At 47.5% G+C, this 24,168-nt stretch overlaps 1 protein-coding gene across 1 annotated transcript in view; it reads left to right on the forward strand.

Moving 5' to 3' along the window:
• Positions 1 to 16,533, forward strand: part of kiaa1217 (KIAA1217 ortholog) — a gene marked incomplete at both ends in the record, with an annotated part of 117,107 nt that extends 100,574 nt beyond the window's left edge. The window contains 14 exons of the mRNA XM_080547769.1: positions 1,085 to 1,224; positions 1,505 to 1,770; positions 5,390 to 5,529; positions 6,384 to 6,531; positions 7,031 to 7,541; positions 7,798 to 7,978; positions 8,381 to 8,697; positions 9,201 to 9,359; positions 9,789 to 9,911; positions 11,569 to 11,649; positions 12,402 to 12,594; positions 12,814 to 14,093; positions 14,656 to 14,787; positions 15,955 to 16,533. Coding sequence (XP_080403895.1) covers positions 1,085 to 1,224; positions 1,505 to 1,770; positions 5,390 to 5,529; positions 6,384 to 6,531; positions 7,031 to 7,541; positions 7,798 to 7,978; positions 8,381 to 8,697; positions 9,201 to 9,359; positions 9,789 to 9,911; positions 11,569 to 11,649; positions 12,402 to 12,594; positions 12,814 to 14,093; positions 14,656 to 14,787; positions 15,955 to 16,533 — 4,250 coding nt within the window. The remainder of the gene's footprint in view (positions 1 to 1,084; positions 1,225 to 1,504; positions 1,771 to 5,389; positions 5,530 to 6,383; positions 6,532 to 7,030; positions 7,542 to 7,797; positions 7,979 to 8,380; positions 8,698 to 9,200; positions 9,360 to 9,788; positions 9,912 to 11,568; positions 11,650 to 12,401; positions 12,595 to 12,813; positions 14,094 to 14,655; positions 14,788 to 15,954) is intronic.
• Between the last annotated feature and the right edge of the window lie 7,635 nt (positions 16,534 to 24,168).

The raw sequence follows: 24,168 nt of genomic DNA on the forward strand, positions 1-24,168 counted from the left end.
GTGCTTCCGACAAGTGTCCAGAGGGCAGACCTCTTGTCTCGGGTTCAAAGGTCAAACTGCCGTGTCGTGAGTGTGAGAGAATCCAGTGGAACTGAATTAGCCCTGAGTTTGCTGGCACTGTCGCAAGAGGGCAGGAGCAGAGTCGATCTCTCTCTCTCTCTCTCTCTCTGTCTCTCTCTCTCTCTCTGTCTCTCTCTCTCTCTCTCTCTCTCTCTCTCTCTCTCTCTCTCTCTCTCTCTCTCTCTCTCTCTCTCTCTCTCTCTCACTCTCTCTGACTCTCTGTCTCTCTCCCTCTCCCTCTCTCTCTCTCTCTCTCTCTCTCTCTCTCTCTCTCTCTCTCGCCACAAACATGAACTCTGGCGGTTACCCTACGGTTTCAAACCCCGTCTCCGTTCCTCACAGTAATTTAAAACGGTAACGTCGGCGGTCAGGCCGGTCTATTTCAGAAGGTGCTGCCAACGTAAGTACCCGAGCACTCGGCCGGGCGGCGGGGGAGACGCCACGGAAAGCCCAGGCCCTCATTACTAAACATTACAGGAATATTAAACCGGGTCTCGGCGCGGCCGCGAGGGGAATGTGTTCGCAGACGCAAGAGCAGAGCTGTGCCCCCCCCCAGCCAACCGCCCGAGTCATAGACACAAGGCAGGAAAGGTGAATGAGAGGGGAGGAATGCAACACTGCTCCGTCCCATTCAATCTCAGAGGAGCAGAGTTAATGTCATTTAGACTTTTTTAGGGGGGACGGTGCAGAATTTCATCTACCGTCAACGAGGTTAGAACGTATCGCGAACCTTCTGCCTGAAAAAGCTGCCGGAAGTGTCGTCGAAGTTTTCCACCAAATTGCCGAAATAAATGTTTGATGTTTTCTCTCTCGGAAGTGTCTGCGCTGCGTACAGTTTGCGTAATCGAAGGAAGCGAATTCAGACACTTTTAATCACAAGCCCGCATGTATCATATATTCTTCGAAAGCTCAACTCTGATGCCTTGTGTTATCAGCATTGTGGAATACTGTAGCTGTACTTATGCTATATTTTTTGAGACTTGTGATTGTGATTTTGATTTGATCTTATAATCATTGATTTTAGGAGGTTCCCCGGTCCTGGCGCCCAAAAGTGCCGCGCCCCCGTCTGAGAGGAGCTCCACCCCCCTGCAGGTCAACCTGCAGCACTGCAGGAAGAACGTGTCTGACCTCCGGATGCAGCTGCACCAGATGAGACAACAGCAGGTAACTCCTCCCCCCTCCAGGTGCTCTCTGCTCTGCTGGTCTCTCTGCTGGTCTCTCTGCTGGTCTCTCTGCTGGGCTGAACGCATATGTATGTGCAAATAAGAGGCTTATATCAAGATGACTTAACTTGTACTGCACTACTTTGGTTGTGTGTGTCTGTTTACACTCATTCATATATGTGTGTGTGTGTGTGTGTGTGTCTGTGTGTGTCTGTGTGTGTGTGTGTGTGTGTGCGTGTGCGTGTGCATGCGTGTGTGTGTGTGTGTGTGCGTGTGTCCAGCTCCTGAACCAGGAGACGTTGCGTCATCAGCTGAAGCAGGCGGAGCAGGAGATCAGCGCGAAGCTGGCGGAGGCCATGAGGCGTCTGGAGGAGCCGGTCCAGAGACAGAGAGCCCTGGAGGAGCCGGTCCAGAGACAGAGAGGCCTGGAGGAGCCGGTCCAGAGGCAGAGAGGCCTGGAGGAGCCGGTCCAGAGGCAGAGAGCCCTGGTGGAGGAGGACAGACACAAGTACCTGGGCCTGGAGGAGAGGCTGCTGCTGCAGCTGGGGTAAGAGAGGAGGAGGAGGACACTAGTGAACTAGGAGAAGGTCACCTCCAAGGGCCTCACTCTCTGGGGCCACAAAGGAGGGAGGGAGGGAGGGAAGGAGGGAGGGAGGGAAGGAGGGAAGGAGTGAGGAAGGAGGAGGGGGAGAGAGGCAGGGAGGGAGAGGGAGGAGGGAGGGAGGGAGAGAGGGAAGAGGAGAGAGAGGGAGGGAAGGAGGAGGGGGAGAGAGGCAGGGAGGGAGAGGGAGGAGGGAGGGAGGGAGAGAGGGAGAGGGAGGGATGATGGAGGAGGAGGGGGAGGAGGGAGGGAGGGAGGGAGGGGGAGGTTACTTGGAAAAGCGCTACATATTCAGTCTATTCAACTCCAAACCCTTACGAGCTCTTCTTCCCACACAACCTCGATACAAATGAAAGAACTCTCGTCGTCATAACAACCCCCCGGCTTCAACTTTGAACATCACACCTGAGGTCGTTCACCCCACGAAAATCACTAGCAAAGCCACACACCCTCCAAACGATGGGCAGGTTCGTACAGGCAAGCCATGTCTGTCTGTCTGTCTGTCTGTCTGTCTGTCTCTCGTTTCAATACAGAAGCTATGGAACAACAACAGATCAGGCGGCGGAGCAATTATTTACAGTGTATTCGTCGTGGCTTGCCAGCGGGGAGCAGTAATCCATTTAATTCCAGTATTTAACAGTCACAAGGTCAAAAGCCCGGGATCCATAGACAAACAGTAAACATACCAGTATGTCCCCCGATCGACATGGCCCGATGTTATAAGACGTTCTTCTTTCTGAGGGAATTAGACAAGGCTTGGGGCTTTGGAATGGTCTCTCTGTGTGTTGCCCATAAGTGCTCTGCCAAGTCTGAGTCAGCAATACAGCGGCTGGCTGCAGTCGTTTTTAAATAAGGCTAGTTAATGAGGTCTGTTTGGCTGAGATGCAGCGGCGGGGGGGGGGTGGGAATGTGGCGTGGAATACCGCAGCCTTCTCCAGAGAGAGACCAGATTGAACACAAACCAGAGGTGGAGGACTGAGAGAGTGTTGGCGAGTCCTAAAAACACTTGGAGAAAAAGAAAATTAGGCAAATTACTGTTGTGGTGTTTGAAATAGAACTAGCTCCACGTAACGATGACTTGTTTTGAATCTTGCTCCACTCCTAAGGGTGTTATCATCATTGATGTCTTGCCAAGGACAGGGGGAGGAAGGTATCAAGTGTTTGTATAACCTTTCATCAAATGTAATCAATATAGGAGTTTTCATAGAGGTAGCGTGAACGCATTCTCTCTTAAGAACTTCTATTGCCCCCCTTGTACTGTTTCTCTGTTTCTCCAGTGTAAAAAAAACAACAAAAAACTAGGTTTTAGAAGAAGGTGATAGGAGAAGGTTTTTCCTTCTATCAATGGCCCCGGGCCTGAGCTAGATTACTCTTCCTGCTACGAATGGTGGACTGATGATTCTCATGCTTAGTATTCAAATGTATTGATTGTAAGTCGCTTTGGAATAAGGCGTCTGCTAAATGCCAAAAATGTAAATGTAAATGGACCCCTGCTGGCTTGATTGAGTGTCATGTGAGGTTGAAGCCAGTTCCATTCACCACTCATGATACAGCATGGGAGTATAGAGCTGGCTATCAGGAACAGATCCTGTTGCCCTGGAGCAATAGAGAAAGATGAGAGAGAGAGAGAGTCAAGCGCACACGAAGTCTCTTCAAATAGATGATCCCCGATATATCTTAAATGTTTGTCGAGCTATCTTTAGAAGAGGCTTTTAATGCAGTGATACTTCACAGACAAGCATTAGAAGCATCGCTCTCAACTTGACAGAGGCTTCGAGAGAGAGAGGGAAGAGCTTATGTATATTCTTCCTGGTTGTTGTTTTCTGTCGAGGTTTCCCTCAGTCATCACCAATCAGTAAGGGTGTGTTCTCACTAGAACATTTGCTTCACTTTGGAATCGGAGTTTAGGATAACATTCGCTTTGCTCTGCGTCGTTTGGAGCTGTGAGAAGAACGCGCATTCAAAGTCACTCTCGGAGCAAACAGCCGACGGATGCTCCGCTTGGAAAAGGGTGGTTTCGCTCCGGTTTAGAAACGACGCATCGAGGCAGTCCATAGGAAAACAATAGCGCATGCGTGTTGATCTGGATAAGAGCGGGATGAACGGGCAATTTTCAAATGTTCTGACCAATCAACTACCACGTCTGTTGCTTTGATTGCGTATGTTACTTTGTTTACATGAAGGGCTGTGAGAAAGCAAATCAGAGAAATAATTTTTGCAACAATGTTGCGAACTCATCCACTTGCTCCGGGTCTCGATTCGGACTTTCATGTGAGAACATGACCTAAGAGGCCTTCCCATAAGAGAGTTGTGACACTGCCATAGTTCTAGAGAGTTCTAGATAGTGCTCTACAGGTCGCCTCCGGACAGTGACGCATGTCATACTGTATATAACACAATTCAGACACTTTTTTCTTCCTTTTGACACTTTTAATCCAAAGCGTTTTACAATTACAAATGACAGGGACAGAGTAACTGAGGGCTAAGAAGTGCCTTAGTCAAGGGCACACTAGCGGTGGTGTTTCAGGTGGGGATTTGAACCACAACCTTCCCATCACCAGTTCAACTCACTATCCACTAGACCACCACTATACTATCCCTCTACCAAAAGTCTTATCTTCTTCTCAAGGGAAAATCAACTAAAATGAATCACCATTTTTAGTTCTCTCATGTCATCTCCAACCCTGCGTACAATGCTAATGTCCAGCACATTTCCCCCCGGAGTTGTGGACTGGTTCAGTATCTCAGGGAGATGTTATGATATGTATATGTTACGGTACATGTAGGAATACGGTACATGTGGGAAAAATAGGGTTAGGGTTAGGTGCTAGGGTGCTAGGGTTAAGGTTAGGGTTAGGGTTAGGTGCTAGGGTGCTACGGTTAGGGTTAGGGTTAGGGTTAGACATGCCAGCATGTACTAAGTCGACGTAGCACCTAACCCTAACCCTATTTTTCCCACATGTACCGTAAAATATATATCCTATGTGAGGAAGTGCTCTCAACAATAAGCCCAGTTCCCATGTGTAGACGTTTGAGGTTTTTGGAAAGTAACCCAATCACCATCCAAGCAGTTTCAGTGCACTGTGAGTCTGGAAAATAAAGGAATAATAATAAAGGAATAATAATAAAGGAGGGGTCCATGATAATAAAGTTTAGAGATATTTCCTGTCTTACGTGGTCTGATGTAATCTGTGTGTTTAGATGTACTGTTTACCTGACTTCCTCTCACTGTCCCTTGTCAATCACTAACAATAGACTGATACAGCGTCCAGCAGCAGCATAAGCATAAACTAGTATGCACTGCCCTCTACTGTTGACAAGGAGTATTACAGCTGTCTTATATGTGTGTTTTCACTAACACCCTCTCTCTCCCCCCCTCCCCAAGTGTTGTGTTGTTGGGAGTTGCAAAGTTGACCGTCCTCTCTCTCTCTCTCTCTCTCTCTCTCTCTCTCTCTCTCTCTCTCTCTCTCTCTCTCTCTCTCTCTCTCTCTCTCTCTCTCTCTCTCTCTCTCTCTCTCTCTCTCTCTCTCTCTCTCTCTCTCTCTGTGTGTGTGTGTGTGTGTAGGGAGCTGGAACAGTATGTGGACACTCTGAAGAGGGAGTCCAGCTCGGGCGGGGGGGGGCACAGAGCTGTGACCCTGAAGGACGTGGAGGAGGGCGCTGTCAGCCTCAGGAGGGTTGGAGAGTCTCTGGCAGGTCTCAAAGGTACAGTAATGGCGCTTTTCCAATTGACCAGACCAAGACGGCGCGCATTTGTATCCTACCCCGTACCATACTTTCAGAAACGCTTCTCCTCCATTATACACAACAGAACTGGAGCGAGCCGGGGACAGTAGGAGGAGTTACGTGTCATAAGAGCGTTTCACTTTAATAAGTGCCGCTATACAGCTCAACCGGGGGGGAAATGCGACAAGAATTATGTCCAAATGCAGCACTATCATGCACAGATCAGCCTTAAAACATGTAACGTTAGAAATATAACGTTAGACAGGGAGCGATGTATTTCTACGGAAAAGGCTGTGCTTGACGCTTCCATTGAGCCCAGGACAAAAGAAAAGACATTTAAGACCATGATTTGTTGACTTGAATCCAATGTGTTGGAACCGGCCTGGAACAAAAAAAAGGCTACACATGCAATAGTCCCCCAAGGACACGGCCCCACCCTGATCTGAAATGTCATCTTTTTGTGAAGCGAGATTGGATCTTGGGTCTAATTGTCATGGCTAAAGTGTCCATTCTGAAGTAAAAAATTGTGGGAAGGCTGTGGCACAGGAGGTAGAGCTGCCATCTAATCACCGCAAGGTTGGCAGATCAGCGGTTCAAGCCCCCCGGCTGGTCACATGTCGAAGTGTCCTTGAGGCAAGAAACTGAACCCCAAATTGCTCCCAGTGAGCGGGCCGGGGCACCTTGCATGGTAGCTTGCCCGCCATTGGTGTGTGAATGTGTGTGTGAATGAGAAGCCGTTGTAAAGCGCTTTGGATAAAGGCGCTATATACTGTAAGTGCAGTCCATTTGGCATTTACCATTTTAAAAAGATGTTTGCTGTGTTCTTCTTTCAGGGGATTTCCCAGCCCTGCAGACCCGGATGAGGTCGGTGCTGAGGGTGGAGGTGGAGGCGGTCAAGTTCCTCAAGGAGGAGCCGCACAAACTGGACAGCATGCTGAAGAGAGTCAAGAGCCTGACGGAGACGCTCAGCGGCCTGAGGAGGTACGGAAAAACAAGGGAGGGAAGGAAGGAGGGGATAAGAGATAAGGAAAGAGCTGAGGAGAGGGAGAGAGAGGGAGAGGGGGATTGTGGAGGAAAACCAAAAAACATCTGAGAGAAGCCAGAGACTGGTGCCATAATAGGGTTTGAGACAGTCAAGTGTTGATAGTGGGGGTTTTTTCTTTAGTTTATGCTCTATACATGGTCTCACTCTCGTCACGAGTTGCACTGTATGTACATGTATCTCAAGTCTTTCTGGGTCTTTCTGGGTCCTGTTGATATTGCTGTACTTTGTCGTTTGTTACTTGTTCTTATTTTCACTTGTTTGCCTATGTTTAACCTGCTAAAACTTTTTCTCTTTTATGAAGTTCTTATATAATGTAAAGCACTTTGTGACCCCTGGTCTGGCATAGGTGCTATAGAAATCCATTTGACTTACTTACTTACTTACTTACTTACCTCTGTCATACAGATACACAACCGAGACTCTCCTGAAGGGTAGTGACCCGGTGACGCCAGCCCCCCCGGGGGAGAACAGCCCCGCCCCGGTGGTAGAGTGTGACACGCCCGTGGAGAGCGCCGCCTCCTCCCCCGCCGCCTTGCCCGAGCCCCAGACCTCCACCGTTAGGTCGGAGGTCATGCCGGCCTCCCCGGTGGTCATCCACCACGTCCAGAGTTCCCCGGTCCACATGCAGCAGTCCCAGCAGTCCGCCGCCCTGGTGGTCCAGCCCAGCACCACCCCCCCCCCACCCACGTCTTCCTCCCCCCCGACCCCCACCCACGGCCACGGCCACGGCCGGGACTCCCCCAGCTCGTCCAACGGGAGCACCCCGTCCGACCCCCCCAGTCCCGCGCAGCAGAAGAAGAAGACCACCCAGGCCGACCCAGAGCTGCCCCCCGCCCCCGCCCCCGCGCCGGTCAATAACGGCAACGGCTCGGCCGGCCAGACCCTCTTCATAGAGGAGATCCACACCAGCCACGGCAAGAACAGAACCAGAGCCAAGAACATAGAGGTAGGTCGTTCCCGATAATGATGTGATGCTATTTTTACTTGCGAAATCGTTTGAAAGTATCAATTTGTTTGAGAGAACAAACCTTTGAGCATCCCGCTTTCACCCCTCTCTCTCTCTCTCTCTTTCACTCTCCCTCTTTCCTTCCTTCACTCCCTCTCTCTTACTCCCCCTCCTTCCCTCTTTCCTTCACTCCCTCTCTCTTACTCCCCCTCCTTCCCTCTTTCCTTCCCTTCATCTCCCCCCAACCCCCCCACAGGCTGCAGAGAAGGAGTGGGAGGAGAAGAGACAGAACATGGGCCACTATGACGGGAGGGAGTTTGAGAAGATCTTGCAAGAGGCTCAGGCCAACATGATGAAGGGCATCCCCAGCCTGGAGGTGGGGAGCGAGGGGGAGATGGACCAGGCTGACGGAAGCAGGCCTGTGGAACCACCCCAAGGTAGGGAGGAGGGCTCGGCACACCACTCCAACTCCAAACCAGGGGATCAGAAACCTGGCATACTCTACGTTTACCATATCAATAATAACCTGTTTTGTTTTATCTCCTGTTTGCATGTGCCTGTGCGTGCGCGTGTGTGCGTGTGTGTGTGCGTGTGCGTGTGCGTGTGCGTGTGTGTGTGTTTGTGTGTGTGTGTATGTGCGCGCGCATGTGTGTGGTGTGTGTGTGTGTGTGTGGTGTGTGTGGCGTGTGTGTGCGTGTGCGTGTGCGTGTGCATGTGTGTGTGTGTGTGTGTGTGTGTTTGTGTGTGTGTGTGTATGTGCGCGCGCATGTGTGTGTGTGTGGTGTGTGTGGTGTGTGTGTGTGCGCTCGTGTGTGTGTGTGTGTGTGTGTGTATCACAGAGGACCCTCAGTCAGACACTCTCAGTTCAGAGAAGCCAGCCAGGCCTGGGCCTGAGAAACCCCCTAAGCCCCCCGCGTTGGACAAGGCCGTCAAACCTGCTGTGGAGAGACCCCCCAAGCCTGGGGTAGACAGACCCAGCAAGCCCACCACCCCCACCACCACCCCCAGCGACAAGGTCAGCAAGCTTGGCGCTGAGAAGGCCTGCAAGTCTCCCCCGCCGCCCCCTCCGCCCAGGAAGACCTTCCCCTCCTCCAGCTCTGGGATGACCACCACACGGTCAGGCGAGGTGGTCTTCACTACCAGGAAGGAGTCTCCTGTCTCCGCACAGGTCAGAGGTTCAACTGTGATCTATTTCGAGTTGTTCTGTGGGTCCAACCACAGGAACGAACAGCGCTTATGTGGTCCCACCTGCGGTCCACACCTTATGGGAGGAAGGGGAGGAGGGGAGGGGAAGGAACCACTTAACACTAGAACGGCCTTGCCTTTTTACGTACTAAAAGAGAAACCGCCTCTTTAAAATGCTACGCTGCTATTTACACACAACGACCACTAGTTGGCCGCTTGTAAATTAGCCTGCTTCCTACACAGAAAAACGGCAAAATAGCTTTATACTAGCTTATCCTGATGTGATTTTGAAAATGTAAGGATACTGGGGTGGTAGAACGCCCATATCTAGGAAAAGTCATGAAAGGAGGGTCCTGACATTTGATTGAGTACAAAGATATAACATTTTTCTTTACTCAATGAAACCTTGTGGTTGAACAAATGCTGACATTTTCAAGATGTTAAGGTATTATTCCCCCCTTCTCATCCGTCCAGGAGGGAGAAGAGGAGGCCTCAGCGCCCCCCCCACCCCAGCCCAAACCCACCAAGGTCCCCCCAGAGACCAAGCCCAAACCCTCAACGCCCCCCCCCATCGCTGCCTCAGCCATCCAGGAGGAAGAGGACGAAGGGGACAAGATCATGGCAGAGCTCCAGGTGAGATACACACACACACACACACACACACACACACACACACACACACACACACTCGCTCATACTATCCCTATGTGTATCACACTTTGGGTTCTCTGTCTCCTTATTTCCCTGGTGGTGGGTCCCTTAGAGAATGGGCACAGTCAAGTTACAAAACAAGGGCAACTCAATCACTAAATAACTCAGTTCCATCCCCTTTTAAAGTGACATTATTTCACCACTTACAATGCCAAGTACATCGTTTTAGCATACTAGTGTACTATCGGCAGGCTCAATGAATGTGGGGGACATTATGTCCACCTGCCTGTTACATCTAAACATGTTTCTACTGAGAATCACTTCACACATGGCCCCCCAGGACGTTGGATCTCACCCCCCACCACCCACCCACCCTGTTCCCTAACCCCCTGACACATCTTCACTCCCCAGGTTTTCCAGAAGTGCACAGTTAAGGATGTAGGGGTGAAAAGTTTGATAGAGCCCGCTCGAATTGAGCCCCAAATCAGAGAGCTAAGACCAGGGGCCGTATTATTGCCCCTCAAAGAGAAAAAGGTAAAGGATGTGACGCCGTTTAGCCGTCCTTTTAACTGCCTGCTCGTGCCGCCGACTTGCGTGACACAACCGACAACCGCCGTGCTCTAATCTCTCCCGGCGCGCCTCTCTCTCTCACATCCCCGCTTTCCCGCCTCGGTCGAAAGATCTGTAACACCTCCACCCAAACCTCCTCCTCCTGTCTCTGACTTCTTCTCTTTCCTTTTCATTCAACTACCCTCATGCTTTCAACTTGTTCTAAAATGAATGGTCTGAAAAAAAGGACTAGTGCCTTGTGTGTGTATCAAGCAATCGATGGTGTTTTTCTACTCTTACTAATTTGATTGCATTTATGTTTTGTCTTGATTCGTCTAAATGAAATAAATCAATAAACTAATCAGCTATCTTGAATGTACACACAAACAAACGGTGTTGTCTGTTTCTTTTTTAATAACGACTTATCCAAAATCATCATTGTCGACCAAATAACTTGAATTGATTGAATTGACCATCCAGTGGAAAAAAGGTTCTTGTTATTTAGGCGACAACCTATTTTTGCAGACTATCGGTCACCCTGTCCACTTTGCATGGCCCTCTCTTCCCTTTCCTCATCTTGTTTCTGATAAACAATACCCTCTTATTTCTCTGCATCCATATACAAACCGTGACATGATTTGCTAATTCATTTCTATACCCTGTAGAGATGTCTAATGTGATTATGTTATCCACAGGAGAAAATTGTGTTTGTGAATACAGAGCAGAAGCCACGTGACACACGTCACGTCACATGGTCTCTGTGTGCCCAGAGAGAGATTCAGTTCTACTCTTATGTCAGATTTAATAATATTGAGCAATGTTGACCGGGGTCAAAGGATTTGCCTTCCAGGGAAATATGATTTGATCAGCATATTTCATTCTACATTACACTTCAGTCACTAGATGATAGACAAGAGGATTGGTTGGTACCGTGGGCTAGGCATGCAGGGCCTGGGTGACATCTAACACGTTTTAGAGGAGAGCCAAAACAAAACATTGATTCTGAGACGATTGTATTGTACTTGGAGTCTTTGTTCATACACTCTATTTCAGTTAGAGATCTCAGTCAGCTCATTTTTACCACTTGGTAGATTTTCATCAGAGGTCTCTATTGATATACAGTATAACTCATTTTGGCTCCAAAATAGCACTTTGTGTGCCGAACCTTTGCTATGCTGTATTTCATGGACCCTTAAATACATAAACATTTCAAAATGGAGGTTTCTAGATTCTAAATTGTAAATGGTCTGTTTAGGTTTTATAGTATCCACTTAGAATGATCTATCTACCTCCTCCTTTCACTACATTTCATTAGAACTCCCGGTACTTTCACATAGACCATACAGTCATGCCATACACTTTGCAGCCTGCATGTGATTCCCTGTAAGGCATTTTATAACATAACATTAAGTTATTATTTTTCATTTTTTTTCATTTCCATTATTATAATTTTTAATCATACTGGAACACTCAATCAATAGCCAATCAATTAGATGCCTCGTAGGAAGCTTATTGCCTGATGCGTTGTTGAGAGACCATGGATTCAAATACCAATGTGAATGTCCATTGTAAATCCAGTGTCTTTGACACATAAGAGTGCAGTTGGGAAATAATGCCCCTGTCCCTTCACACACTGTCCTAGCAGAGCTCGGAGCACTCTCAGGGGGATAAAGATCCTGACACGGACGAAAACGGGAACACCACTGTCCGCCAGAGCCCAGGGGTACGTCTCTCTCAGCAGTTGAATAGCGAGTGACTGTTCAAACGATATCCAAGCCTGCCTTGAAATGTTTTGCTGTCGTGTCAAATGTCATTTTTGTTAGTTAGAACTACCGGTATATATCAGGTTTTGAATGAGTGGTTTTGATTACATTTGTTCTTTTGTTTGAAGGTCATATACCTATGAACATGATTTTAGGGTTAGGTATTAGGTAATTGCATGGTAAATGGTTGAATAGTTTGTGTTATTATATATAAGTGGAACGAGGGACAGTCACGCCATTACTATGCAATAGACCTATCGCTAAGCCACGCCCCCCGAAATAGAAATTGTCCAATCATATCACAGCAAAAATCATTCCAGGCAGACAACTCGGACAAACAACTCGCTAATATCTGATGGTGAAAAGCTTCTAGACGAAATATTCTTGTCATCTTTAAAAAACATGTCTATTACTTGCTGTGGTAAATCAGAAATCAGAAATCTAAAAGTCATTGAATGTCATTCAGTCACGGTCGGTCAGTCAGTCCCCGTCAGTGAAGCGTTGTTTGTTTGTCCGACTTTTCAAAGGGGGCGTGGCTTAGCGATAGGGCCATTAATTAGTAATTACTAACGTTCAATGTAAAAATCATACAATGTTATACATGTTATACAGCTACTTCATAGGTTTAGGGACAACTGAATATATGTATAAGTATCTCATTGCTCTGGGGAAACATTGAAACATTGATGCTCTGGTCGTTTCATATCCACAGGTCATATACTATGTCACCGGGCAGATCTCCAAAGAGCAGCCACCACCACCACCACAGGGACCGGAGGAGACCCTTGAACACAGAGAGCCAACACTGTCCCCCTCACAGGTGTCCAATGTCAATGCTAATGACAATTCCCCAAGCCAGCAGCAGCAGCAGCAGTCAGGGCCCCCGGTATCACCCAAGCCTGTGGGTTTAAATGGCCTACTCCCTCTGTCTCCGAAGCATCTGACATGCTCCGATTCCTTTAAGACCAGCCCTGATGTGGAGGAATGCCCAGCTAGCCCAAGCAGCCCTCTGACCAACACTGTCCCTAGTCAAATTAGTAAACAACAGATGGTAGAATCCTCTATCGTCCAACGCAGCCTTTCCTCTAGTTATATTGTGTTACCAGCCCCTTGTGTGCCTGAAGTCACTACACCAACAGTCATCAACAAAGCGAGTCCCAAGGATGCGGTTTCCCCCCCGGAGAAGGCCCCTAGTGAGCAGGGCGATCCATCCAGGGCTGAGGAGACAGACGAGGAGGCAAGTCTGAGCCCAGACCTCCCTGGCGAGGAGGCCCCTCCGCCCCCGGACAACATAGCCTTCATGATCACCAACACCAAGGTCCAGGCCCTCTCCTGTGGAGAGTACCAGGAGCTGGTCAACGCCAAGAGGGACGGCATCCAGACCTTCACCGTAGGGAACCAGGACGCAGGCGGCGGCTGGGGCGGAGCCTCCACGTTGCAGGACAACAACGGCTTCAACGACAAGAAGCCCGTCATCATCATCTTCGACGAGCCCATGGACATCCGCTCGGCGTACAAGCGCCTGTCCACCATCTTCGAGAGCGAGGAGGAGCTGGAGAGGATGCTGGCGCAGGAGCGCATCGACGAGGAGAGCGAGGAGTCGGACACGGAGAGGAGCGGGAGTGGCCTGCTGCAGGTAAAGGTCAGGTCTGAGCCGGAAGACAGGGTGGTCGTGAAGGCCCGCAGTGTACTTAGCCCTCCTGTGGCCGCCGCAGACCTCAGTAGCTCATCAGTCTCTGAGACGACAGAAGGAGGCGCGCACGCAGAGTCGGCCGGCGACGGCAAGTCGACACAAGAAGGGAAGAAGAAGTTCAAGTTCAAGTTCCCCAAGAAGCAGCTGGCAGCCTTGTCCCTGGCCATCCGCACGGGCACCAAGACGGGCAAGAAGACGCTGCAGGTGGTCGTGTACGACGACGAGGAGGAGTCGGACGGCACCATCAGACAGCACAAGGAAGCCAAGAGGTTCGAGGTTGTCCGCTCCAAATCGGCCGTGTCGGCGGACACCACCTCGAAGATACCGGAGCGGAAGCGGGACCCCTCCGACTGCAGGACGGACGAGATCCGGAAGAGCACCTACAAGACCTTGGACAGCCTGGAGCAGACCATCAAACAGCTGGAGACCACCATCAGCGAGATGGGCCCGCGCCCGCCGGTCGAGGAGCCGCGCACGGTCTGCGCCGAGGAGCCCACCATAGCAGGGGGTGTTGTTGAGAGCACAGACGCTGCAGCCAGGCTGCAGAGGTCCCTGTCTCTCCCCTCCAAGATCTCGGGCCCCAAGGTCCCCCTCCTGGCCAACAAGGCCCTCCTCCCCCCCCAGCGGAAGAAGAGCAAGCCTCAGCTTCTCCCCCGCCCGGTGGTGATCCCCAACACCACCGCCGCCGCTGCTCCCAGCTCCACCCAGCAGGTCTCTTTCTAGCTCTTGTTGCTCCGCCGGGAGGTTTCGGGTACCCTCTTCCTCCTCCCCTTCCACCTTCACTCCATTGCTAACAACTGGGTTTACCAAATCATTAATCCACTTCACAGGTGCTTGGAAATGTCGGAGCCCCCCTTTGCTTTCTCCCTCTGTGTGATCATGGTCCACATGATTGGGGAGTGGCATTTTCACGGGTTCCCTGCCTACCATTTCTCCCTTCGATTCACTGCTCAAACTCTAAACCAGGGTTTTAGCAGTGGCAGACTCTCTTAAATCAAAGAATGACACTCTAAAAGTTGATTCTCTTTGTTGTTTCTTTATTCTATTATTCCTGGACTGCATGTACTGTATTAGGTTGTACTTTTTGGTATTACGGTACAGGGGGTGCATGTGCTCTTACTGGTGTTGAAGGGTTTGCAGTCTTGTCTTAAATGTTGAAACAAACAGGTTTTTCACCTGTCACAGTGCCTTGTTTTTCATACCTTCCAATATGGTGTTCTGTTTTTTCTTTTCTTTTATTTCTTGTTTTTGTTTCGTTTGGATCCTCTTTCAGAACGCCAGTGTCGCTTCCCCCACTAGTCGGATGCCAGTCCCCATGTCTGCGAAGTCCAGGCAGTCACCGGGGAGTACTGACAAAGCAGGAAAACAGCAAAAGCTACAGGACGCTCAGAGGCAGTTCCGACAGGTAGTTTTGCTATAGGGCAGCCTTACCAGGGACTAGAGGAAACACACTTGTGTGGAACCTAGGGTTAGAAAGTAGGAGGGGGAAAAAAACAAAACAAACCAAAGCTGTGAGATTTCAAGTGTTTTGTTGAAATGTGATTGAGACGAGAGGCCCGTCTTGGATCTGTTGATGTTTCTCTCGATCTGCTCTGACTTGAAAGGCATGTTTGACTCTTGACTGTTACCCCATAACATCACTTGTACTGTATGCTTCTGCATGTCCACACTGTTCATGGCTTTCGCTGTGTTGGTGACGCGGAAAAAAAAAAAGAGAACAGAAAAGAGAAAAGTTCCCGTCATCTCCCCAGTTCCCATCACAGCTGAGTTCCGAAAACAGTGTTGCCAATTCCAGGATTGCTTTGGCTATATTATACTTTACTAAAACTGACACTTCCTATTGGCCACACTCCCTCCTTCCCACAATGCACCTACTACTAAACCGACACTTCCTATTGGCCACACTCCCTCCTTCCCACAATGCACCTACCTACTACTACTAAACCCAAACAGCCTATCCTCCTTCCTTTTTCTAAATGCACAGCTACTAAACCAGACTAAAGCAGACACCTCTATCACCCCTCTCTCATGCTCTTGCACACGTCAGTCAGCAGAGTATTCACCCCCGTACTGCTACAGATATTCACCCTTTTCTTGTTCTTTCCCTAAAATTGCACTTCTATCATTTAATACCCTCCAACCCAACCCAATATGCATCTCTGGTATTGCCCTCTTACTGGTTGTTGTCCCTCAGCCCTCAAACAAAGCGTGACAATCTCTCTAACACACAGTCACTATGCGCGATGCCCCCCTCCACCCTCTCCTCTTCATCCTATGAATCTTTTCTCTCTTTTTTTCCTTTTTAAGTAACATGTGTCTCAGTTAAAAGTTGTGTTTCTCATTTCAAGTAACCCAGTACAAATATAGCCTAGCTACTGTAGTTGAGCGTTTTTTTAGCGCTCTTGTCTTTTAATTATTTTTGTAATAATGTTGTTTGTGTTGGTCGACGTACGTTTCTTGTCAATAACTTTAGAACTCAATGTTGTCTTGCTTACATTTTACATTTGTTATTATAATTACCAAGATCGCCTTTTTTGACAAACAGTATCTGTTCTGGCATCTCTGTTTGCAGGCTAACGGAAGTGCTAAAAGAGCGGGAGCGGGAGCGACTTCCCCTACTATACCCGCCTCTAAAATCCCCGCTTTTTATCCTAGCTCCTCTGCTAAAGGCAGCTCCCAGTCTGCTCCAAACTCCTCAGATGCTACTAATCCTATTAACCCTTCCTCCTCCTCCTCCTCCTCTTCCTCTTCCTCTTCCGCCACCAACAAGTCCTCCATCCCGTCCCCCCACGCTCCCCGTCTCCCCAGCTCGACCCCTTCCTCCTCCTCCCACATCCCCTCCCTCTCTAACGGATCCCTCAAACTCCCCACACCCTCCTCGCACACAGGTAAAGCTCTCTCATTCTCCTCGCAGACTCAAAACGGCCGAGCACCCTCCTCCTCCTCCTCCTCCTCTTCCTTCACCACCTCCTCCTCCTCCTCCTCCTCCTCCCCCTCCCCTCTATCGCCCACCCCACTGGGCCAGGGTGCGAAGAGCATACGCACCATACACACACCCAGCTTCACCAGCTACAGCAGGCCCCACAACGGCAGCAGCAGCGGGAAGTCCTGCATCCCATCAAGCATCACAGCAGCCAAGGACTCCACTTAGCAGCACCCGTAGAAGCTTTATGAATTAGGTTTCTCTTTTATCAGCAGGTAGATTTTTGTTCATCTTCAACTTTGTTCATGTTTGTTTATATTTTGGGGTTCTTGATGTTGTTAAAACGTGTAATGGACACACTCCTCCCTCCTCCCCCGTTCACATCTCACTATGATTTTGACACTGGCATTCTCACTCCATTTGCTTGTACTTATTTTTTAAGTTTAATTTTCCCTTCTGAACTGATGTTTTTTTTAACTAGATGTATGATTTTAAAAAAGAAAAAATGTGTATCAGAGTACTGAGTAAATAATTTAAAAGCAAAACAAAATTGAAATAGTTTTACTGCTTCTTAGATGAAGTTGATGACGTTTCTGGATGATTGAGGTTTTGTCAGTTTGCTACTATTGATGGTATTGAAATATATTTTTCTTATCCAATAATTGAAAAATGTAGAGTTGATGTACAATCATGATGACCATGTAAAAATGATGTGTTTTATTTTTCAAACCAGAGACTGGATAACCATAGTATATTTTGATCTTACGATATTTCTTATGTTGCCAGACATTGAGCATAGCCCTAGTATATGCCTTTTATGAATGTATACTGTATGTATACTGACCCATTGACTTTTCTCATAGTTATTCATGCACTGCCAATTTCTTTTTAGGAGATAGCAAACTGGTGATATGAGGTATATACTATATACAAGTTATCTTTAGTTATTGTGCCTATTTGCCAAAGTTGTTGTATGTCACTTCAAGACTATACTAATCATTGGACATAGTAAGTGGGAACTCTACATACACACTCTCGGTGTGATGGCGGAAGGTTAATGTTTCTTAATTTAATGTTTATTGATGTCTAAATGTAAACAGTACTAAAACTAAAAAGTAATTGATAAAACTGTTCCACCATGAATTGTGTACATAAAATGCTTCTAATATGAAAATTAGTAGCTAGTTTTGTTAACATACCAAAGTTTATTTGTATGCATGCCTTTAAGATACTTTAGGAGAGTGATGTAAAAGAAGAATTATGTTTGCACAGATAGATTTTGTAAATATTTTGTTTTCTCTCATTTTTGTAAAGCTTTAAAACCATACAGTGCTGCATAAAAGCAATGTGGTAAAGAAAGAACTGTGTTGGAATAAAAACAATAAAGGTCTGCATGCATAATATGCTATATTATAGTAAAACACACCAGAAAACTCTGTGCGTCAACTGAACCATGAAGAGATGGTGGTAAAGCATTCATAATGCTGAGAACCGTTTGTGTTGTGTGTGTGTGTGAGAGAGAGAGAGAGAGAGAGAGAGAGATGAGGAGAGATGAGGAGAGAGAGAGAGAAGAGAGAGATGTGAGAGAGAGGGAGAGTGTTAGAGGAAAGGCAGTCTTACTGAGTGAAACTGCACACAGAGTAAGAGAAACATGAAGGACCAACTTCTGTTATACTCTGTGACATAAGGCCCTCAAGGCCCCCGAATGGTTGCGGCTAAACAGTAGATGAATTCACTGCGAGACAAAACCACCTTTTTGTTCCACAAGGTGGGGTCCTCGGGACTAAAGTAAAGCACTCGGGTTCGTGTACGAGGGAGCAGAGACATGAAACCACCTTATCACAAAGATTGTTATGGTGTAAATAGAAAAATATGTTTATTTAACTTCATCAAAAAAACACCATACAAGACAAAAACACGAGGGTAGGACGACTGACGGTAGAGAGGGATACTACTACCCCGATGGACAGGCACACCACACAGACAGTGGGCTAGGTGTTCCCCAGTGATTAATCACACCAGACACGACACGCACACACAACATGCAGTGCAAGGAGACTAAACCTGGGAACCCTGACTACCCTCTCCACGCCGGCGCCCCCATTTTAAATAAGATAAAGATTAAAAATAATATAATAATACAGTATGACATCACAAAGACATGTGACAGTTCTCTTGAGCTGAGGGGCATGATTTGTCCAAAACAAACCCAACCATATTGCAAAACAGCCCCTCACCTGAAATATGTTGTACAATTTAAATTGATCTATAATTGCATGTTATGAAATGTATTCATATAAATAATAAGGTGATCAGTAGGACACATTACGAACCCTCTATGGCACCTTGTTGCCTCTAGGCCATTCTTGGCCTTTTACATTCACACAATGCATCCCCAGTTATGATGCAATACTTAGAAAAAGAGGCAGGGCCATAAGGAACCAAAGGCAGTGTTTGAATGTGTCACATGTCTCTCTGTAGGCCATGCTGAAAAACTATATTTTCACTTTGACATTATGTGTAGATCAAAGTCTGGTTAACAGTCCAGGGCGGTTTCCATCAACGTTGCTAAAGGAAAATCCAGGCTTATTTTTGATAAGTCTTGCGAGACTGATCAGAATAAGCCGGGATCTTCCTTTAGTGACGTTGGTGGAATCCCCCTCCCCAGGGGGGTTGAGACACTTCGTGACGTTAGAATTCTAAGGTTCTACCTCCATTTTTGGTCAAAATTTAGTTTTTTACATACCAATGGCGGACTCAGGCTGTTTGAAGGGCAGGGGCGAAAAGAAAAAAAGGGCACCTACTGCACAACATGGGACCCCATCAGTGCACATGGTCAAGTTTAGACCAATAGGGCACATCCTCTAATTTTGCCACTCAAAAGGGCACTTTTTCAACCGTGGGGCACCAGGAGGGGCGGTCGCCCCCCCCTGCCCCCCTTGGTTCCGCCAGTGTTACATACTCTGATCCATTAGGTGTTTATTAATGCCTGTGTGGTGTTATTTTTTTAAATTTAGACATTTTTGAGTTAGTAATTAATAAAATACAAAGGTTCCATCTCACAAAACATAATGGAATGTAAAAACTTTGACGCTCAATATCTCTGAACTGCCCTAAACGGAGATAGAACCTTATCATTCTAAACGGAGATAGAACCTTATCATTCTAAACGGAGATAGAACCTTATCATTCTAAACGGAGATAGAACCTTATCATTCTAAACGGAGATAGAACCTTATCATTCTAAGCTCACGACTTCCAGACCATGTCTGCATGATAAAACCAATGCAAACTGCTGTTGAGGTTGTCTATTGTTCCACATGACTCATTGACCCATTCCATTTGAAATCCTCAATAAAAACATCCTATCAATAATCACCACAAAAATAGCATGATCATGATTTGTATCCCACCACAATCTACACATGGCGGCATAGAGGGCTTTTCCTGCAGGTCCACTTGTCAAGAAAACGTTCATGATTGGACATGAAGTGTCTCCCACAATGAAGGCGGGTTGCTGCCCCCTGCAGGCCGTCAGAAGTAACTGCTTGGCTGAACAGCGCCTCCAGGCTAGGCTCGCCGCCTCGCTTTTTTAGCTAGCTAGTATCGACGATAACGTACGTTGACTGAGATGACTGGCGAGTTTACCGTTACATTGACGTATTTCTCTACATACTTTAAACGATCCTAATCTCTGCTTTGTATTATGACACTAATCTAAAGTGATATCCCGAATTTTTTAAATCGTTTGTCCTCTTTTTTTGGTCACAGAAAATAAGATAGCCAAGCCAAGCTCCGGAAGCCGAAAAGAGCGACCAGCAGAAACCTGGTCACAGCGCAGGTCTGTCAGACACACAGAGGCCACATGAGGATAGTGGCTCTGAGGGAGAGGGCGCCCTCTGGTGGTGAACATGTTCCCTGTCTTAGAGGGAGAGGGCGCCCTCTGCTGGTGAACATGTTCCCTGTCTTAGAGGGAGAGGGCGCCCTCTGGTGGTGAACATGTCCCCTGTCTTAGAGGGAGAGGGCGCCCTCTGGTGGTGAACATGTTCCCTGTCTTAGAGGGAGAGGGCGCCCTCTGCTGGTGAACATGTTATGTTCCCTGTCTTAAGAGGGAGAGGGCGCCCTCTGGTGGTGAACATGTCCCCTGTCTTAGAGGCAGAGGGCGCCCTCTGCTGGTGAACATGTTCCCTGGGGAGAGGGCGCCCTCTGCTGGTGAACATGTTCCCTGTCTTAGAGGGAGAGGGCGCCCTCTGGTGGTGAACATGTCCCCTGTCTTAGAGGGAGAGGGCGCCCTCTGCTGGTGAACATGTTCCCTGTCTGAGGGAGAGGGCGCCCTCTGGTGGTGAACATGTTCCCTGTCTTAGAGGGAGAGGGCGACCTCTGCTGGTGAACATGTTCCACTGTCTTAGAGGGAGAGGGCGCCCTCTGCTGGTGAACATGTTCCCTGTCTTAGAGGGAGAGGGCGCCCTCTGCTGGTGAACGTGGACAATAAACAGATACAGATCTTTTGTTTTGGTATTAACATGAAAACTGAAACAATAAATAAGGTACATCGTTAAATAAAATCAATCTCTCAAATCACTACGTGCTCAGAAAAAAGAATGCAGTATTCAATACAGTAGTAGTCAAGCATAATCTAACAATATCCTGATATTAAAAACATATCAGTATTGACTCGTCTTACTGCTTCATCAGCATATGACTTCATTTGCATTTCCTGTTTCAACTGTGTTTAGTCTTCAAATCTGTTTCTAATTGTGATAGAATGATAAGGTTCTATCTCCGTTTAGAATGATAAGGTTCTATCTCCGTTTAGAATGATAAGGTTATCTCCGTTTAGAATGAGAAGGTTCTATCTCCGTTTAGAATGATACGGTTCTATCTCCGTTTAGGGCAGTTCAGAGATATTGAGCGTTTGGAAGTTTTTACATTCCATTATGTTTTGTGAGATGGAACCTTTGTATTTTATTAATTACTAACTAAAACATTTCAACATTTTAAAAATAACACCACACAGGCATTAATAAACACCTAATGGATCAGATTATGTAAAAAAACTCAATTTGGACAAAAATGGAGATAGAACCTTATAATTCTAACGTCACGATGTGTGAGTGGAGTCATGGACCCGATGATGTACTTCTATCTTGCCAACACTTACCAGACCAACACTGTTTCTTCAGCTCCTCTACTGAGTCAGAGACATGGAAAATGACAAGCAAAACACAACATGAAAAAGTGCATATGCTGACAGCGATTCAATGACTGAAATAAAACAATCATTGAAATGAATCCCATGTGTAGCACCAGAGAAGGCTGAATGCCAAGCACTGTCTTTACTGAGATCAAATCTGGCTACAGTATAAGGGCCCGGAAATAAAATAAAGCTATTTCAACCTTCTGTAATTGTTTTGTCAAGTCTGTTTTCTATCAATTACGAGATAATGGACTTGATGGTGAGAAGATTGAGTTGCATCATCATGCCACATTTTAATCATCAACCTTGCTTGTTTAGAAGACAATTATGGCATTATTGTCAAATCAGTCAATTCAGTCAGTGATCACCACACAAAAACGTTATTTGATTTATTATAGCATCAAGTATGAAAGTATGAAACAGGCCAAGGTGCAACACAGCAACACCAGAGAGGTGCGGAAGGGGATGAAGACCATCACCGGCTACAAACGGAAGAACAGTCAGGCAGCGGTCCCAGACTTGGCTAAGGCCAATGAGCTCAACCCCTTTTTTAACAGGTTTGACTCCGCAGCCGGTGCCTACTCTGTCCCTGCTGCCCCTCCCACTACCTGTCCCGCTTCACCAGCCTCCCCCACATCCCACAGCTACAGCCTCGGCAGCACGGCTGGGCCCCCTTCCCCAATAATGTTTTTTGACTTCTCAAGTGCCTTTAACACCATCCAGCCTCTTCTACTCCGAGAGAAGCTTTCAGGTATGGGGGTTGATCCATCCACTACATCCTGGATCATGGACTACCTCACCGGACGGCCACAGTCAGTCAGGCTGGGGAACTGTGTCTCGGACACAGTAGTGAGCAACACCGGGGCTCCGCAGGGAACTGTGCTGGCTCCCTTCCTGTTCACCCTGTACACGTCAGACTTCAACTACAACTCAGAGTCCTGCCACGTACAGAAGTACTCTGACGATACAGCCATAGTGGCGTGCGTGAGGGATGGACGGGAGGGGGAGTACAGGGATCTGATAGGAGCCTTCAGCGTCTGGAGCGAGAGGAATGGTCTGCTCCTCAATCCAACCAAGACCAAGGAGCTAGTTATAGACTTCCGTAGGTCTAAGCCACCTCGGTTGCCCATTAACATCCGGGGCGAGGATATCGAGGTGGTGAAGACCTACAAGTACCTGGGGGTGCATCTGGACGACAAACTGGACTGGTCCGCCAACACAGAGGCACTTTACAAGAAGGGCCAGAGCAGGCTGTACTTCCTAAGGAGACTTAGGTCTTTTGAAGTGTGTGGAGAGATGCTGGCTATGTTTTACCAGTCTGTCATGGCCAGCATTCTCTTCTACGCTGCAGTCTGCTGGGGGGAAAACATCTCCAAGAGGGATACCGGACGGCTGGACAAGCTTGTGAAAAAGGCGGGTTCAGTGGTGGGAAGGAGCCTGGACTCTCTGGGGACGGTGGTGGAGAGAAGGACTAGGAGTAAGCTGCTGTCCATCAGGGACACACACAGACACAGACACACACACAGACACAGACACAGACACACACACACACACACACACACACACACACACACACACATTCATGTTAGTGTTCCCTGGGGAGGCTGACTGTGTTTGCTTGTCATCTGTACTATACTATATGGAGCTGTGGCTCAGGAGGTAGAGCCAGCGTCTAATGATTGTAAGGTCTGCGGTTCGATCTCCGGCTGGCCATGTGTCAAAGTGTCCGTGGGCAAGACAGTGAACCCCCAAATTGCTCCCGATGAGCGGGCCGGTGCCTTGCACGGTAGCTTGCCGCCATTGGTGTGTGAATGTGTGTGTGAATATTATGTGTGTGAATGGCTGAATGAGAGGCCATTGTGAAGCGCTTTGGAATAAGGCGCAATATATAATATGATATAATAAGTGCAGTCCATTTACATCAGCAAAGGTAATACGTGTTGACATAGAAACCCCATATGACAGGAGGGAATCTGAATAAATCAATATCCCTGATCTAAATTGATTAACTGCACTATGTTAAGGAATGCAACAGGAGTAATCATCTGAAGAATAATTGAATGGAAATGCCAAGGGAGAAAGATGGTGTGTGTTTTGTGTTTTGTTATTTTACATGAAGCCTATAGATGTGTATGTTACGGTACATGTGGGAAAACTAGGGTTAGGGTTAGGGTTAGGGTTAGGGTTAGGGTTAGGTTTTGGGTTAGGATTAGGGTTAGGGTTAGGGTTAGGGTTAGGTGCTAGGGTGACTTGGTACATACTGGCATGTCTAACCCTAACCCTAACCTTAACCTTAACCCTACCCCTAACCTTAACCCTAACCTTAACCCTAGCACCTAACCCTAACCCTAGTTTTCCCACATGTACCGTATTCCCACATGTACCGTAACATGTATATTTCAATGAAAAGCTTCTTATTGGGGGAAGGTGTATTGCTACAGTCATATTTCATGTTGGTGTTGGAGTTTCATGAAAAATTGTTGTTAAGTTGAGTTTTCTATAACAAAATCAAATGATTGATTAACTGCCTTACATTAAATTGTTTCATAATGTGAAACATGTGCTGAGCTTCTCCCGCACATCATAAGCATCTCTTCTTCCCCTGTTTCCACCATGTTTTACATTGGTAGAAGTCGGTTGGAGTCAATATTCTCTGGCTTCAACTC

The sequence above is a fragment of the Nansenia antarctica genome (assembly GCF_963989245.1).
Source record: "Nansenia antarctica genome assembly, chromosome: 17".
Lineage (NCBI taxonomy): Eukaryota > Metazoa > Chordata > Actinopteri > Argentiniformes > Microstomatidae > Nansenia > Nansenia antarctica.